The sequence below is a fragment of the Fundulus heteroclitus genome, chromosome 6 (assembly GCF_011125445.2).
Source record: "Fundulus heteroclitus isolate FHET01 chromosome 6, MU-UCD_Fhet_4.1, whole genome shotgun sequence".
Lineage (NCBI taxonomy): Eukaryota > Metazoa > Chordata > Actinopteri > Cyprinodontiformes > Fundulidae > Fundulus > Fundulus heteroclitus.
Window position 1 is genome coordinate 21153329 of NC_046366.1, and position 18013 is coordinate 21171341.

Genomic DNA, 18013 nt, shown 5'->3' on the forward strand with positions numbered 1-18013 from the left:
ATTGTGGTTAATATTTTATTATAATATTTGCAGCTTAGGCTGCGGGAGGATATCAAGATCTATGTCTCTCACTCTGCTGAGTTCTCCTACTGTTCTCCAATTTGCATTATTTGTTATTATTTAAACTTTCAGCCTCATGTTCTCTCTGTCTTTTTTCTCTTCATAGTAGGTACACCTGCTCTGACGTAGCTGTGACACCATCCAGGGGGGTAGATCATCTGCCATTACCCCTGATGACCGTTCACACTGAGCCTGGTTCTGCTGGAGGTTGTTGTGACAGAGGAGTTCTCCATTCCACTGTTGCTTCATGCATGCTCAGTATGATAATGAGGGATAGCTGCAAAGCCGTCAACAATGCAGACGACTGTCCACTGTGGCTTTACGCTCTTTCAAAAGAAGTGAATGCCGCTTGTCAAGACTCGATGCAATCTGCTGGGTTTCCTTAGATAGGAAACTTTTCACCAATCTGTCTGTATGATTAGATTGAATTTGACGCGTGTTGTGAATTGGCGATATATAAATAAATCTGAATTGAATTATCAATACATACATACATCCATCCATCCATTTTCAGACATGCTTATCCCTTGTGGGGTCGCGATAGCCTCGTGAGACCATCCTGATCTCGCGAGCTTTCAAGGTTTCACTCGCAGATCAGTCTGGCTACTCTCCGTTAAAGAAAATTTGGAGCCGTTCACCAAACAAACGTCCAATCAGCGTTGGCTTTGAGGTGGGTTGAGGTGTGACGCAACGGGAAGCGCGACAGTTCAGTCTAAAGAACATGGCGGCTTCAGCCGATGAAACTAGTGTTAGCGTGGCTATCGAGCAAGTTTTATCGGAATTACAGAGTATTTCTTTGCTGAGCTAATGAGCCTTTACCTGCAGCAGCAAGAGTAGCTTGGCTTGTGGTTGTGTTTTTGTCGTCACTCGTAACAGAGCGACGACGAAAACACATGAATGTTGACGAGTACGTCATATGCTTCGTTGATCTGATTGGTTTATTTGGCCCGTCTATCACCAACATAGGCCAATCAGCTAACCAGTATTTTCACCCCTTCCCAAAATTACTTCAACTGAAGGTTTCCAGATGGATATGCGAAGCAAATCTATCTGGCGGCGTCAGGTTAGGGTCGCGAGGGGTGCTGGTGCCTATCTCCAGCTGTCAATGGGCGAGAGGCGGGGTACACCCTGGACAGGTCGCCAGTATGTTGCAGTTATCAATATATTTAAAAATGTTGCATGTATTCAGTCCTCCTGAGTCAATACTTTTGAGAACATCATTTTGCTGGTGTTACAGCGACACGTCTGTAGGGAGATGTTTCTACCTGCTTCAAAAATCTACAGAGGGAGGACTTTTCCAATTCTTTCTTGCAAAATAACTCAAGCTCAGTCAGGGGGTTAGAAATACATCTGTGAACATCTGTTTTTATGTCTTTGACCATGACATTCCAACTCTAACTTCTTCAAACAAAACCATTTTACTATAGCTCTGGCTGGTGGGTAAATACTACCTGTATTCTTTGGCTGCAGGTCTACATGCTTTTATTGTCTACTAATGTGAACAAGACGTCAGAGCCCTGGTTGATAAAAGCCACAGAAATACCCCAAAACATCTGATTTGCAAACCAACCAACCAAACAGCCGAGCATCCTGCCTTGTTTATGCTGTCTATATTTGGGGTTCTAAAAACCTGATACAACTTTAAATCTCAGACTGCACATTTTCTGCCCACAATACACATGTGAAGCTTAATGCTTCCCACAAAAGAACATATCGAGAGCATTAAACTCCAGAGTAACTCACAGTAGAAAACACCTTATTTTTTGGAGCAATACAAGAGCATGGTTATTTTTAAAGTTGTGTCAACATCTTCGTTGATCTCATAACTGGTTATATGGAAGATACATAATATGACAGCGTTGGTGCTCAGAGATGCTGTTCTCAACAGCTACTGATTAAGTTTACTAGGCTGCAAATAAATACCATTCACTTGGCATTTATGTTGAACTCAACAAGCACATGTTACAGTTTGGACCCACACATAAATCTGCAGCTTTGGCAGGAACTTTTAGCTGAGATTTGATATTGTGCAGAAAGTGTGGGATTTACTCCCATGGTGACCTTTCCATTTGCTCATCAGAGCAGTGGCCCATGAAGAAGTTATCATCTCTGATTGTTAATTTGGTCTGTAAAATGTGTAACATCAATGCATTGCTATGATTATTTGTGCTGACAACAGTGCGCTTTACATAATCAGCTTAAAAGGTCCTCATCCATTTGCAAATGGATAAAGAGATGTGCTCTATTTTGTACAATTATTATTACCTTGCTTTTTATAGTTTAAGATTTGACTTGCCTCTTTTCAGTCAAGTCATCTGATTATATATTCATCTGCTGATATAAATGGTAAATGGACTGAACTTATATAGCGCTTTTCTAGTCATGCTCACCACCCAAAGCGCTGTAGCCACATTCACCCAGTCGCTCTCACTAACGCGCACACATTTATACACCGAGATGCAGCTCAGTAGGCAACTTGGGGTTAAGTGCCTTGCCCAGGGGCACATCAGCATGTGGCAAGGGGAAGCTGGAATCAAACCCACAACCTTCTGATTGTAAGACAAATACTCATCCCATCAAGCCACAGTCACCCATAAGATTGTAGCACCTGATTAAAGCATTAATGCTGGGAATTTTTAAATGCAAAATCCCTTACATTTATTTTTCAGGGCTTGCATTACATTGATCTGCGTAATTCAGTTGCAAATCAACAAACTACAACACCACACTGGGCACATTGTGGTGAAACAAACAATTCATAGAATAACTGCCTTGTTAATCCCTTGGTCAAAAACTTGGAAATCTGCTATTTCAGATTCTAGTTTTCTGATTTTACTTTCAATTGATAGCCACTTTTTCTTGTAGATGTAGGCTTTATTAATATCTTATTACATGTGTTTGGGCCAGTGAGTATCCAGTCCAATGAACTTTTCTCATTTCACAACAGCCAATATAGAAAAATTATAGTAGTGATCGGGGGGAGAAAAACACTCGTGAGAACTAAACTACTCAGGATCTTCCCCAATTTTGTTTTTTAACAAGCCACCAATACCTGAAATATTTATTGCAATAGTCTACTCTTTGTGTCTAAAGTCACTTCAGCTAAAGAAAGAACATTCACTGCATTTTGGCTTTTACTCCTGTTTTGTTGAATATTTTCCATCCTAATGAGGAGTGGCGATTTACAATCCAAGGTTTATATTTTTTACATGCATTGTCAGACTAAATTTTTCTCCTATACCGTCTAAAAACTCTTAAAATGGCTAAAATGTTTTTAAAAATCTATTCGGGTGGAGCTTGAAATAAAAAGGTAAGTAAAGACAGAGGTCTTAAATCATGGTAACTCTTGTTACCATGAAATCATGTTATGACAATAACCCAGGGCCGGACCTGGAGAATCGGGGGCCCTAAGCGGAACATGTTTCGGTGAGGGCCTACTTTACCATATAGACAGTTCAAATACCACAAAAGCCTTACAAAAATCGATATAAAATAATACATGTATTGAAATACAGTTTGAAACTTTAAATAAACAAAGTTTTTGGACTTCTTCCTCAGTCCAAAAACATGACTGTTAGGTTAATTGGCCTCTCTAAATTCTCCTTAGGTGTAAGTGTGTACGTGAATGGTTGTTTGTCTCTGTGTTGCCCTGCGATAGACTGGTGACGTGTCCAGGGTGTACCCCGCCTCTCGCACCGTGACAGCTGGAGATAGGCACCAGCATCCCTCGTGACCCCAATAGGGATAAGCGTGTTGGAAAATGGATGGATGGATGCAAATAATAAAAAACTTTACAGTAGCAAAATCACTTCCCCTTTGAAATGTCTGTTCCCTTTAGTAGAAATTCTCATAAAATTGTGGGTCTCTTTGCTTTCTTGGAAGCAAATTCAGCTATAATGTTGTCATAAGAAATTTGGCTTTGGACCTTATGGTTGATGCTGACAATTGTCAGTCATCTCATCCTTCATTGGCAAATAGAGGACCAGGTAGGTTTTAATCAGTTTCCCTTTTAAAAACTTTTATGTTTGAGTAGCCGCTGATTGATCCAACTTACAAACGATTAATGAAGGCTCTATGTTTTTTGTCTCAGGCAGTGGATCAAAGAGAGTCTGTTCAGTGTGTCAGTTGTAGGGCCCCCTGGTGGCCGCGGTGCTCCACGCAGCCGCTTAATCCGCTTAATAGGAGGTCTGCCTCTGCAATAACCTAACATAAAGATCCTAATGAGGCACAAACTACTTCTAAGACTATCTTGATGAAGGTTAGAGCAGACAGTTTCTCTTCTGATGTTGCTATGAAATCTTGCCATTGTCCATGAATGCTTGAGTAATTGTTTTAATAACCAGACATAGCCCATGAGGAAATAATTTCATCACACCATACAGTAACTTGCAAGTATTAATACATCCTAAACCTTCAGCTTTTATAATTTTAGAACCACAAACATTTCATGTTGGCAACACAAAATAGTACAAAAGTTTGAGGAGAAACAAGATTTTTTTGTGGTTTGCAAATTTTACAAAGAAAGTTATTTAACTGTGATACTGCTAAATGAAGCCAAGAGCAACCAATAACCTTTTGTAAAGAAAAACTAGTGTCCACCTGTGTGTAATTCAATCTCAGTATCTGTGCTGGGAATATCACAGAGGTTTGCTAGAGAACATTAGTGAAATAACTGCATCATGAAGACCAAAGAGAAAAGCAGACAGGTCAGGGAGGTGGAGGTTGAGAACTTTACAGTAGTTAGGTTAAAAAAAACCTCAAGCACTGAACATTTTACAAAGCATTGATCAATCCATCATCGAAAAAGCAGAACCTATCAAGGCAAGTCTGAACAATTCACAAAGAAAATTATAAGAGTGAGACAAATCTTCCAAAATTTCCAAAGCAATTAGCCATCCATGTGAATTAAGAGGCCAGCCAGTGAAAGTATTCATTAGAGAAGCTACCAAGAGGTAGCTCTATCATGCTGTGGGGATGTATTTCTTCAGTAGGGACAGAAAAGCCAGTGAAAGTTGATAAGACGAGTGATAAGACGAGTGATAAAACTATATATATATATATATATATATATATATATATATATATATATATATATATATATATATATATATATATATATATATATATATATATATGTTGCAAAAGACTTGGGACTGTTCACCTACCAGCAAGGGATTTTCATGTGAAAGAATTAACCAATCAAAAACTGAGGATCTGTGACAAGATCTCAAAATCTATGTTCATAAACTTTCTTATTCTGATCTAGCTGATCTTACAACATTTTGCAAAGATGAATGATCAACAACGTCAGTGTCTAAATGTGCACAGCTGGCAAAGCCCAAAAGACAGAAAGTATTAATTCAAGGTGACTGAACTAAATGCAGCACACCTTTTTGTTTCTGTTTATTTGTGAAGCTTCTTGAAAGCCAATCTTTTCAGAATTATACCCTACTTTGCATTGGTCAATCAGGTAAAATCTAAAAGAAACACACTTTGAGGTTTGTTGCGATTTTATGACTAAATGTGACAAAAGGGCTGGTCAGGAGGTGGGAATACTTTTGCAAGGCATTATATTGTAGGTAAATTGTTTTTTATGGATAAATTTACAAATTCGTTTTGGTCATTTTTAAGATCACCCTATTCAGCTGCACATGTCTTTATTGTCTTGAGTATGCCATTTTTTATAACTGCACAGTGTATTTTTTTCCTTATGCTGTAATTTTTCTCTTTGCTGCTTGTGCACCAGAACCATCCCAATGTGGGGAAAATAAAGAGTCTTTCTTCTTTCTTTCTTTCTATTATATTCTATAGGAGTTTGAAATTCACAATAGAGGGAAAAAAATTGTCTAGAATTGCCCTTTGAAGTTCCGTGGAAAAACCACATCTCTCTCAAGCAGCTGTTCCAGGAACAGCAGGTGTAATGGGTCACTGTCACTGATGCATTACATCAGAACAGAAGGAGGGTCACCGGAGCAAGAAAAAGTATTTGTCAAATCTATGCCGCAAATGAAAAATCACTAAAAGCAAACCACGGAAAAATAAGCAAACCCCTGGGCCCCCCCTGACATGAAATCAGGGACGTTTGACAATATTATCAGCATTTACTGCAATTGAACTGTTTTTTTTTTTTTTTCATAGGGCTATATGAATTGCTTTTTATAGAATCCGACTTTTATCTTACAAAAGAAATAAAAAATAATCCAACTTTTGCTATTGTTAAATCATCTTACTCGTTGTGTTGTACTTCACTCCGTTGATATAAGCAGGGCACGGTCTCTCCACAATCCTGCCAGTGCTACTCCGCGGCCAGCAGGTTCCAATCTCATCCGTAGTGGCATTGCAATATAAACCTTGAGGGCAGGGCAACATATAGAAAACAAATAAATACGACTGTTAGACATGTTTAAGGATCCAACAAAAGACAAATCTGAACAAACAAAACACAATTCCATCTTTACCATCAGCGCTCAGCAGAGCCAGTGAAGCGTTTTCATAAAAAGTGTCTTGAAAATGCTCTATCAAACTACAATTGAGCTCCGCAAGCTCTCCCAGTATGATGTCATAAATAGTAGCGTCCATCCTGAGAGGCGTCTGCTTTTCGGCAACCCGACGGGTCCGGTTTGAAGTTGGAGCAGAGATGCGCGCACTGAGCACGGCCGCGCTCACGGGCATGTGAGTTGGAGGAGCAGAGACGACGACGAGAGGAGCGCGTCCCTGCTCGGCCAATCAGAGCCGCGCTCGTCCGCTCCACATATCCATCCAGTGTGAAAAGGAGAGCCAGACAGAGCCTGCTCACTGGTCTGACCACAATTCAGGGGCGTTTGACATTTCACACCTGCAGCGCTAGTGTCAAGTTTATTCAGCTCATGGCGACAAACGCAACATTAAAATGACAAAAGAAGTGCAGGCAACGTTTAATTCAGTTCAATTCAAATTCAGTTCAGTTTTCCCAATCCAGTTCATTCATAAAGCGCCAATTTACACGTACAAAAATAAATAAATAAATAAATAAAACGGATCCCGTTTTTGGCTCAGTGTGAGTCCTACTCTGCAACGCGGAGGGGGTTGAGAAGACAGCAGATGCATGAAAATACAGAAGCATTGTTTCAGGAGTACTTTTTATGTAGAAAAAAAAAATACTACAGTTATTGGCAACAGGAGCTCCTTTAAAGGGTTCATTTAGGAGAAGAAAAAAAACAGCTAAACAGAGAAGCTCTCACCCGATAGTAAGATCTTTCAAAAATAGAGTATAACAGAGTTAGTCACAGAGTGGGGGCGGGTAAATGTAGATTTTTCTCCTCCAATAAAACATTGAAAGAACCATTATTTAAAAAAAAAAAACATAGAGAAGAAAAGAAACCCACCTGTAAACAGACACAACAGTGCTATCTGAGGTGCAGAGGAGCTGCGTCCAAAGCACAAATAACTGACCTTCAGTAAGCAGCTACAACAAACAAGCTAAAGCAAAAGAAATGTTATTGTCTTTATAAATAAATAAAGACTTGAGTCATAGAAATTACTTAGCAAACACTGTAATAAAATATTTCAAGCAAGTGTCTGGCAGCCTTCATAATGATCTGATTTAAATCCTGTTAGGCATATATCAGCTTTAATTCCAGTAATGTCTGCTGTTTTTTAGTAACCTGCAGTGTGTGTGTTGTTGTTGTACTTGTGAGAACATGTTTTGCTCATTTTACTAGTAAATTAAGGACTTTGATGTACAGTGAGGACTGACAAAAAGGGTCCTCACTTTTTTCTGGGCTAGGGGTTAGGATTAGTACTAAGGTGTCAATTAGATTTAAGCTCCGGTTAGGTATAAACCGGTAAAGGTTAGCGTTAGGGTCAGGTTTAGGCTTGAAGATGAATGGAAGTCTATGGAAGTAAAGGCACAGTCCTCACTACGTACATTAAACAAGGACGTGTGTGTGTGTGTGCCCTTTATTAGCCAACTACATCAGTAGAAATGGCAGAAAAAAAGATAAATTGACATCCGATCATTTTTCGGTGCAGTAAAACGCCAAGAGAGACCTTGTATCATGCGTGGCAATTTGGTACAATCTTCCAAAGAAAGGGTTTGAAGTGCTTCTAGGACCGTTTCATCATGGTGTTATTTGGCAATGCAACAGAGAACAGAGAGGGAGGGACAGTCAGACAGGATCACACAGTGACAGGTAAGTGGAAGTTTGATGAATATGAGTATATTAATGTTAAGAAATAAATAACGTCTTTCACTTAGACATGTAATTAACTATGATGGTTGTGTTGAAGTGTGTTTGGTATTATTTTTCATAACTTGAATTATTAGACACCACAATAAATCAATATTGCTGAGGAATTTTATCGTTTGATTTGGTGGTATGATTTATGAAATAATTTCTTCTGTTTGTAAAATTTTATTTATTTAGGGTTTTTATATGTTTTTGCAAAGGTGCTGTGCCAAAGATTAGATCAGTGACATTTTTTAATGACCCTAGAAATTCGTGAACAAAATCTAAACCCAAATGTAAACTATCTTCCTCGTGGTTCTACAGTCATTTTAATGAGAAAACTATGCCCATATTTTAGACACATTGTCCCTTACTAGTCCTCGTTGGTCTTGCAGACTGAACACATTAAAAACATGCATGTGGGACTGATAAGTGACATTACTGAGTTTGTGATGTTTTGATTGTATTGTAATAATATAACTATTATTCTATTTTTAATACATTTGAACATCCCATTTCAACCAAATTAATCACCAGTTGTTCAATATACTGTGTACATTACTGATAAGGGAAAAAATTCCTCTTGAGAAATCCCTCCAACAATAAAAGGAAAGGTCTGCTCTTGGTGGAAATGAAGCATTGGCTCCCTCAGCTGCTCTATCTAGGAGAGTGACAGAGTTAAGCACAGAAAGACAAGGCACATTGTATCCTCCAAGGAGAGAACACAAGAACTTATTGGCACTAACAGCTTAGCTGATGGTCCCCACCTGGAAGGTGTCACAGTTGAACAGAAATGCTGGGTCAAAGTGGAGCTTGTATGAAAAGAAAAGACAAAGAGTGAACATAAGGTTAATGGCAGCAAGTACTGCAGATGATGCCTAACTGGAGAGTAGAAAGACAAAACAGCAGAATGAGAAAAAGCATCCTAAGCCTGTAGCGGTAGAACTACAAGGACACCTCAGGATAACCTCTCTAACTATAAGCTATAACAAAAAAGATTAAGCAAAAAAAAAAATGCATGCAGATCAATAGTTTAAACGTTTTTCCTGAAAAAGTTTGTCAGGCGGAACAGTGCCTCTTTAAAACGAATGATTGTGGTGCACATTTTGGTGCCAATGTCAGCCAGCTGGTAAAACACAGTGGACAAGTTAGTGAATCAAATAAATGAATGTCAAAAAGTAAAAAAAGCTTTCTATTTGAACATGACCAGTATTTAGTGGTATTAACAAAGCAAGCCAGAGCCTCTCTAAATATAAATAGGAAGCCGTAAATAAATAAAGGAAAATGCACATATACATATATATATATATATATATATATATATATATATATATATATATATATATATATATATATATATATATATATATATATATATATATATAATAGGACATGTCTCATGGTATCTAAAAGCTTCAAGCCTGGGAATGTTTCTCATAACAGAGTCCAATAGCTTGGCTGTTTGCCTTTTAAATTTGAGACATGACCTTTTTATAAGAAAGAGGCTCTCTATATGAGTAGCAGGGTGTACCATCTCATAATGCTGCTCCATATTTTTAGATCGCACAAAGCAGCGATCTGTCAAGAATCTGAATGTTGACTTGAGCATGTGATTTGTAATTGCAAAGCTAAGAATAGAACGCCTAAATGTTAATTAATTCTCTCACTGCGCCTACTGAAAATCACAGGGCTTTCACTGATGATGAAAAAAAACCCTTGTGTTTTATTCTATTAGCTATTGTTATATGTTAAAACAAACAACAAAAAAAGTGTGAGTGGCAGTGAGATATCCTCACCTGAAGATATGTGGCACAAAACACTAATAAGCTACTCCTCTCCATAATGACGGTAATTACCATTGCATCCATCTGGGATTCCAGTTCTCCCTTTTAGTTCCCATTTCAAAACAGACATTTTGAAGCCCTTAAAAACAAATCAATCCACAAGAAAAGATGATTCATAAGCAGTGAAGGGACACAAGTGCTGAAGAAAAAAACCTAAATCGATCAGGACAGAAATTCTACTGAGAAAGTAGAAAGCGTTCTCTCAGGGGGTAGCTGCCAGTGAAATATATAAAAGCATGAGTGAGGCTTATTTACCTCCAGAACCTGATGATTACAGGGATCTAAACAAGCGTATGGGTTCAAAGATGCAGAAAGGACCTCCAGTAGAAATCCATGTTACAGCAGATCTGAAGAAGCCTCTGATGCAAGATGTTGTCCAGTTATTGTGTTATGAGAAGGACGTTCAGGGTTATCCATCCTGTTTTTAATTTTTTTTGTCATCCCTCAGTTCTTAGAGGCCCCCATGCAAAAGAAAAATATTTTTTTTTTGATTAGTTTGGTTTTATTTTTAAGTCACTGACTCTTTTGCTGCCAATCCAACAGATGACTGTAGATGAGACTGAGCGCTACAAAATAGGATAACAGATTGCCAAATCTTGCTACAATCACTGTTATATCTCTACTCCAGTCTGTTGTCCAGGTAAACACAGATAAATTTATACTGACGCACCGCTTCCATGTCGTCTCACATGATGGAAACAATTGATAGTTAACTGTTGCTGCTGTTCCTGCTACCGATCTTCTCGTAGTATAATGCTGAGGAGGAGAATAGGGAGGTAAGTTGGAGTAAGAAGAAGACACACATAGGACTAGTGCAGGACTCTTGTGCAGATGGTAGGGATTTCCAGTTCAATACTGAAGCAGTGGTTGTGTATGTTTCAGCTTCACCATATCTAAAAGTATTAAAATCCTATGAATGAAAGTCCCTCTTCCAGAAATCCCATGCATGTCTTTAAAATGATACAGGCTGGAGGTCAAATTCAATCTGTGAGTCCAATTTTTTCCTCCATTTTTTTCGTCCCTCATAATTGAAGGGAAGGTGCTATTTTCTGCTCAGTCATTTGAAGAAAAGTGGTAGAAGGCAAAGAGTAGAGAGTGAATTGAGTAGCAAGTGGTCAGGCCAAACTTTCAGCACAAAATAAAAGCTAGCCCTGGTCAGGCCAGTGTGCTTTTAATGTGAAGAAACAACTGTATTTTATTGTTAAACATGTGGATAAGAGAGGTCGTTAAAATTGTATGGATTTCTTTGGAAGCAGTTCGGAGAACCTATTTTTCAGTTTATTTCACACTTTCAGTGCTTTCTTTTTGGACTTAATGTTAAGAACTAGAATCAGGCAAACCCAGTATTCAAACCAAACAAGTGAGGTTAAGGCAAAAAACAGGATTTTAATAATGAAAACAGGGACAGGCGGGCTCAATAGTCAAAAGGGCAGTCCAAAATCCGGTACACAAAAAGCAGTCCAAAATAGGCAGAGGTACAGACAGGGCAAAGCAAGCTCGGATAACCATGGGACAGAATTAAGTCGGTAAACCGGTAAATCAGTCAGACAGGGCAGGAAAAACAGATCAGGGAACAGGCTGGCTCAGAATCAAAGGCAATCGGGTTAGCATCAACAGGTCAATCAATAAAGGAACGCTGGAACAAAACTCACCGTGGCTCGTTAATGATCTGGCAGAGAACTGAAGACCGAGGCAGAACTATATAGTGGAGTGAGCAGGTGAACGGGAGTGAAGACTAATTACAAGTGACAGGTGGAAACTGAACTGAACTGATTGGCTAGTGACTGGAGGTTGACAGGTGAGCAGATCTGATAGGCTGGTAACTGGTGTTTGGGGAGTGACAGATAAACAGATTGAGTGAGCTGGCAGATTGCTGGGAAGAGACAGAACTGAACTGGAAACATAAATAAAATCAAACTACAATAAAATCTAACCTATTCCATAAACCAAAACTAATACAGAACCTAAACCTAAGACTAAACACAACACACACAAGCTATAATAGAAACCAAACAAGAAAGAGCCCAAAACCAAAACTGATTTTAAAGACCGGAGAGTTAACTAATACATCAAAATTAACAAACAGCTGAAACAAAACCCAAATCCTGACACTTAAATATATTATTTAAGATCAAATGATGGGCAGCTCATAATTGTTGAGGAAACCCATTAAATATCATAGAAAAATGAATATCTTATGACAAAAAATATGTTTAATTAGGGCTGGAAGATCCCAATATAGAGTAGAGTAGACAGAGTAGAGCCGCTGCTCCTCCACGTCGAGAGGAGCCAGTTGAGGTGGCTTGGGCATCTGGTCAGGATGCCTCCTGGACTCCTCCCTGGTGAGGTGTTCCGGGCACGTCCCACCAGGAGGAGGCCCATGGGAAGACCCAGGACACGCTGGAGGGACTATGTCTCTCTGCTGGCCTGGGATCGCCTTGGGATTCCCCCGGAGGAGCTGGCCCAAGGAACTGGGGAGAGGGACGTCTGGGCCTCCCTACTGAAGCTGCTACCCCCGCGACCCGACCCCAGATAAGTGGAAGAAGATGGATGAATGGATGGATGGATGGATGGATGGATGGATGGATGGATGGATGGATGGATGGATGGATGGATGGATGGATGGATGGGCGCCACCTATCTGGGAAAAAAAATCACAAATACTGTTAAAAATTTTAATAATACTTGTAATGATTTCTTTAAATCAACATTAAAAACCTATTTGTTTAGAATTGCCTTTAAATGTTAATGTTGAAGTTTGTATTCTAACTTGTCTTATTTCTTAATCTGCTGTTATTATTCTACTGCAATGTGCATTCCTCTGTAATGTTTTCTTTTCTTATGTTCTGTTCATGTACCGCACATTGTATAGTCTTGTTACTCAAACGTGCTTTACAAATAAACTAGACTTGCCTTGCCAGATATCATACAAGGTTCTGAAGAGATTTGTATTCCTCAAAGTTGAGAAAAGGGCTATATTTACCCTGAGAAAACAACAGAGTGTTGCATTTTATAATCACACAAACAATGCAGGACCTAGAGATATCTTTGTTTGTCAAGCTTATTTGTCTCTATTGGTTTTTTTTTAAGAAAAATGGGACAGGGAATTTACCCTGTGATTTTCAACAATTTCGGTTTGAAACCAGGAACAAGGAGCACAACTACAGAAAGATCTTAATGTGAGGAACACATTAGGTAGACTTTGTTTAGACCACCTGGGGAAAGAAAATACAACCACGGATCACTGCGATAAAATTATCTGAAGTAATACAAGTTAACAACTGTAAATTATACAGTAAACGAGAAGCATATGGTTTTGCACAACATGGTACTCCACAGAAAAAAAAAAGGACAAAATGATCCTGTGAGTCAGGCTGAGATGCTTTACTTCACTGCAGGGTTTTGCATGAGCTACTTACAGCACTCCGGGAAATGACAGCGGCTGAATACATATTCTCATGCACTGTCGCGCAAGCCCGAAGGTGAGTTAATCAAAGCTTGGCGGCATTTGACAGCTTGGCTCAGAAATCACATGCCAAGTTGTGCTCAGGTGGCGTAAGTGATAAGCCCTGTTCTTTTTAGTCAATTGATTCCTAGGTTCATTTGGCTGAGGATGTGGGCAGTTCAGTTTGGTTTGTTTGTGCAGCTGATGCCAACTGTGACACGCTCTTGTAAGTCGCTGCGCCATGAAGCACCAAAACCTAGTGAGCGTTCCTCAGGGGAAAGTAATCCACACATCATATGAAAGGAAGACAGATTATTTGAATAAGGAATTCTATATGTTTACTGTTAGGTTATCAGAGGTAGCAATGTTTGACTCGCACTTAAATAATTTTGTGCGGAACTTCTAGTCAACTTAAAAAAGACACTTTTGCTAAAAATCAAACTGCCAAATAGCGCAATGATTTGGAGGTGAGGCAGACAAGTGTGAACAATCCTGGAAAACAGGACAAATATTTGCATTTTGACACGTGTTGATGCTGAAGTCAGGCATTGCTATTTTTCTATGTTTTCAACACTATTAGATCATCATTCATTAGTTGATTTGTTTATCAGTTTTCTTATTGCCCTTTTCCTTTGATTGGTAGTTTAGCTTAACGTTGCTTGCTTAGTCCCAGAGATTATTGCTTCTCATGTTTTGATTGTAAATTGAACTGTTGTGTTAATAAATCCTTGTGTATTGGAGCGATATTGTTTGTGTTTATTCTGTGTACTGTGTACAGTGCTCGCTATTTGAGAGCACCACGGTGCACAAATTCATTCAACCTATTGTTGTATGACACCACCTCATTATTATTCATAGAACAACATCTGACAGAGTCTAAAAGTTGTTTGGCTAATTATTCCTGATAATTAGGCGGTGCACCGACTCTTTTGGTTTAACTAAAAGAAATTATTAAACCGTTGTTAATAATTAATCAGTTATTAATTATAATTATTATTAGTTGCTGAAAGCAAAACACTGTTGCCAATCACTGCAGAGGGACACTAATGGTCCCTAACAGGCTTCTGAGGCCTTCACAGAACAGCTGGAATTATACTGAAATTAAATTAAACCCATGTGGACTTTAATTACTGATTACACTACTTCTGACTGCAGTTGGTTGCACTGGGTTTTACTTTAGATCATCACAGGAACAGGTGAAGGATACAAATGCATGCTATACTTTTTTAAAACGTTTACTTGCAAAGCATTTTAAAACATTTAATTGGTTTATATTTAAGGTACTGTAGAGTTAACAGTACAATTGCTGCATTTGCAGCAATATGAGTTAAAACGGGGGTTCCCAAACATTTCAGCCTGCAACCCCCAGAATAACATGTCAGAGACTGGTGACCCAATTTTGTTAAGCAGGATTTGTTTTCCTTTCTTTTTTTGGAAATTATGAGAATAAGGTCATAAAATTATGAGAGTAAAGTAAGATTTTTGTAAGAACTGAAGCCATCCTCGCGTGTTCAAATGGGGAATGTGGAGCATCTTGTAAAGTGATACTGTGATTTTAGTTTTACCAAAAAGGAAATGCTAAATCTTTCTAACACATCAGCATCAGATCTTCTCGCAACCCCCAAGAGGCTACTCGACCCCCAGTTTGGGATCCCCTGAGGGAAAATATGAAATTCCCAGAAAATATGTTAGAGCAGGGTCTTCAACCCTGGTCCTCAGGACCCACTAGCCAGCATGTTGTAGGTGTTTCCCTGCCCCCACACACCTGGTCTAAAGAAAAAGATGATTAACAGGCCTCTGCAGCCCTTAATGGCTGCAGAGAAGGTACATTTCATTCAGGTGTGGTGGAGCAGGGACCCATCTAAAACATGCAGGACACTGAGTCCTGGGAATAAGGGCTGAAGATCCCTGTGTTTGAGGTTCAACTAAAAAAGAAAAGCCTTTTTAAAAACTTTTTAGAATAAAAAAAGCAAAGATCTGATTGACAGGATCCTAACTAAATGTGAACACATACAGCCTGGAAAGGGATCAAGGAGAATACTGCAAACTTAGTTATTGATAAAGAGGAGTGTGTTACTGTTATTAGCTCCAAAAAATATTTGGTTTGGTGCTGAACTAAACTTTGAGCCCTAAAAGTGGAAAGACGTTCACCCAGAGATTAAGTTGGACCCAAGTTTATACTGCCAACATAACCCCCTCATTAAGCCAGACAATTTGTGTCCCTGTTTAAAGAGACTTTCATGTCTAAGTAGCATTAATAACCTCTCTGTAGGTTTTAGGCAGCAACTGTTATACAATTATATGCTAAACTAAATGAGCTGTTGTCACTATATCTGTGTTAATGACTGCCTGCACTTCAAAGTGAACCCTACCTTGAAGCAGAGCCATGACGAATACAAGGCGTTATCAGTGCCAGCAAACCGTGTGTATTATCAGAAGTGAGTTAAAAACTCCTCATCTTCTCAGCAGTATTTCAAAAAGCAGGTCATTAAAATGGGTTGAGTGCAATGTGAGATGCTGCTAATTCTGTTACTCCATTAAAAATCAATGCATAGTCTGCACTATTGATGTGGGCTCAATGTGTGACTTTGATGCACGGTAACTACCTGTTATACTGTGATGAAATATGCAACCTTAAAGGCACAGTATGTAACTAATGTGGCTTTTCATTAGCAAAAATCAAGTATTGCTTTTATAAATACATATTCTGGCAAAGTCAAACAACATCACATCAAAAATAAAAGTGTTCTCAAAACTTAGAATTAGTTGTTTATAAATACATATGAGTCGTTGCACCCACTGGAAGGTGCCATGTTGCCTTGATATTTCTGGTTACAGTAGCCGAAATGGGCCAAACTTGTCAGCCATACACGTTTTCCCCTCTCTGTCTCCTATAAGAGGACGTGCTCTCGGTGGAGGAGGAGTAGAAAACAAGCAAAGACAACCGCAGCTAATTCTATTTGCCGTTTTCTGTTGAAAGGGGGGACCATCCATACTTTTTGCCCAGCAAGTGGAAAGAGAAGGTAAGCAAGAAAGATAAAAGAAGTAGTAACCGGAGAAAACTAGAATCTTTGGGCACATTTTAGGAAAGGTTGATGGAAATGGCAAAATTTGAATTAACTAAATGAAGTTTATAAGCTAACTTGAGGTGTTTTTTGACTTTTTCAAATAAAATATAAATGTGCTAAAGAGGAGATGTAAACACATTTGTCGAAGCGAACATTTACCTCACATTTAGGTCGTCTTCCCTGGTTTTCTAATAACACATGAAAACAGGTCTGGAAGCAACAACCGGTACGTTTGGACCTTTTTGGTTTTTGTAGCATATAAAGTAGCACACAACTGTGGTAAGGGATTGTTTTTTCTTTTTCTTTTTTTACAAATTAAAACCGTAAAGTTGTGAAATACATTTGCATCATGCTCCCTTTACTCTGATAACCCTAAACAAAACCCAGTGCAACAAACTGCCTGCAGAAGTCATCTTTTCGGTGAATAGCATCATGAATAGCACAGGAAGCATTAAACCTTTTGGGTTAAGTGCACCATGTGTGTCAGAAACATTATCCCGGACATCCCGCTGAACACGCCATCAGCATGATGCAACACGGTGTTGGCAACATCATCTTGTAGGGATACATTTGTTTAGTATGGACAGAGAAACACGTCAGCGCTAATGGGAAGAAAGATGTAATGAAATACATGGCAATCTTGAAGGAAAACATGTTGGAGGCCATAAAAGACTTGAGACTTAGGAAAGGGTTATTTTCCAGCAGGACAGTGGCTGTAAATATACAACCAGAGCTGCATACTCATGTGTTAGCATAGTCCAGTCAGTGACAAGATCTTAATCAAATTGGGAATCTGTGGAAAGATTTGAAAATAGAAGTTCATGGAACCTCTCGTTTTTTTTTTTTTTTTTTTTTTTTTAAACAGTTTTATTGTGATTTCTGCAGGGAGAATTTCAAATTATATTATACAGTGGGAAAGTAGGAGAGTAAAGGAAGAACAAGAAGAGGAAAAAAAGAAAGAGAAGAGGTGAAAGAAAGAAGAGACAAAAGGGAAATAATGATAAAACGTCTTCCGTCTGCTTCATCACCTGGAAAGAGAGATGTAAAAAGAACAGCACAACCAACAGACATAGTTTAACTGATACAATAGAGCAACACCTTAATGCCATTGCTAAATCATACCTCTCGTTTTAATGTGACTGAGCATGAGTTGGTTGGCAAAGAAGAATGGGGGAAAATACCTGTATATATGCAAAGCTGGTGGAGACACAGACCAAAATACTTGGGGTAATTGCAGCAAAAACTATATCTGCCTGGTATTATACAAATGCACCATAATCCTTAGACTTCACTTTGGTGATGGTCTATCACATCAAATCCAGAAGAAATACAGTTATATTTGTGGCTGTGATGTCACAAAAAGGGAAAACTTTCAAAGGTTAAAGATAC

At 38.7% G+C, this 18013-nt stretch overlaps 1 protein-coding gene across 1 annotated transcript in view; it reads right to left on the reverse strand.

The window, feature by feature from the left end:
• LOC105919869 (corticotropin-releasing factor receptor 2) overlaps positions 1-6732 on the reverse strand; it is a 66523-nt gene extending 59791 nt beyond the window's left edge. Inside the window, exons 1-2 of the mRNA XM_012855310.3 lie at positions 6519-6732; positions 6291-6410 (exon numbers count right to left, since the gene is read on the reverse strand). Of these exons, the coding sequence (XP_012710764.1) occupies positions 6291-6410; positions 6519-6732 (334 nt within the window). The remainder of the gene's footprint in view (positions 1-6290; positions 6411-6518) is intronic.
• Positions 6733-18013: the final 11281 nt, after the last annotated feature.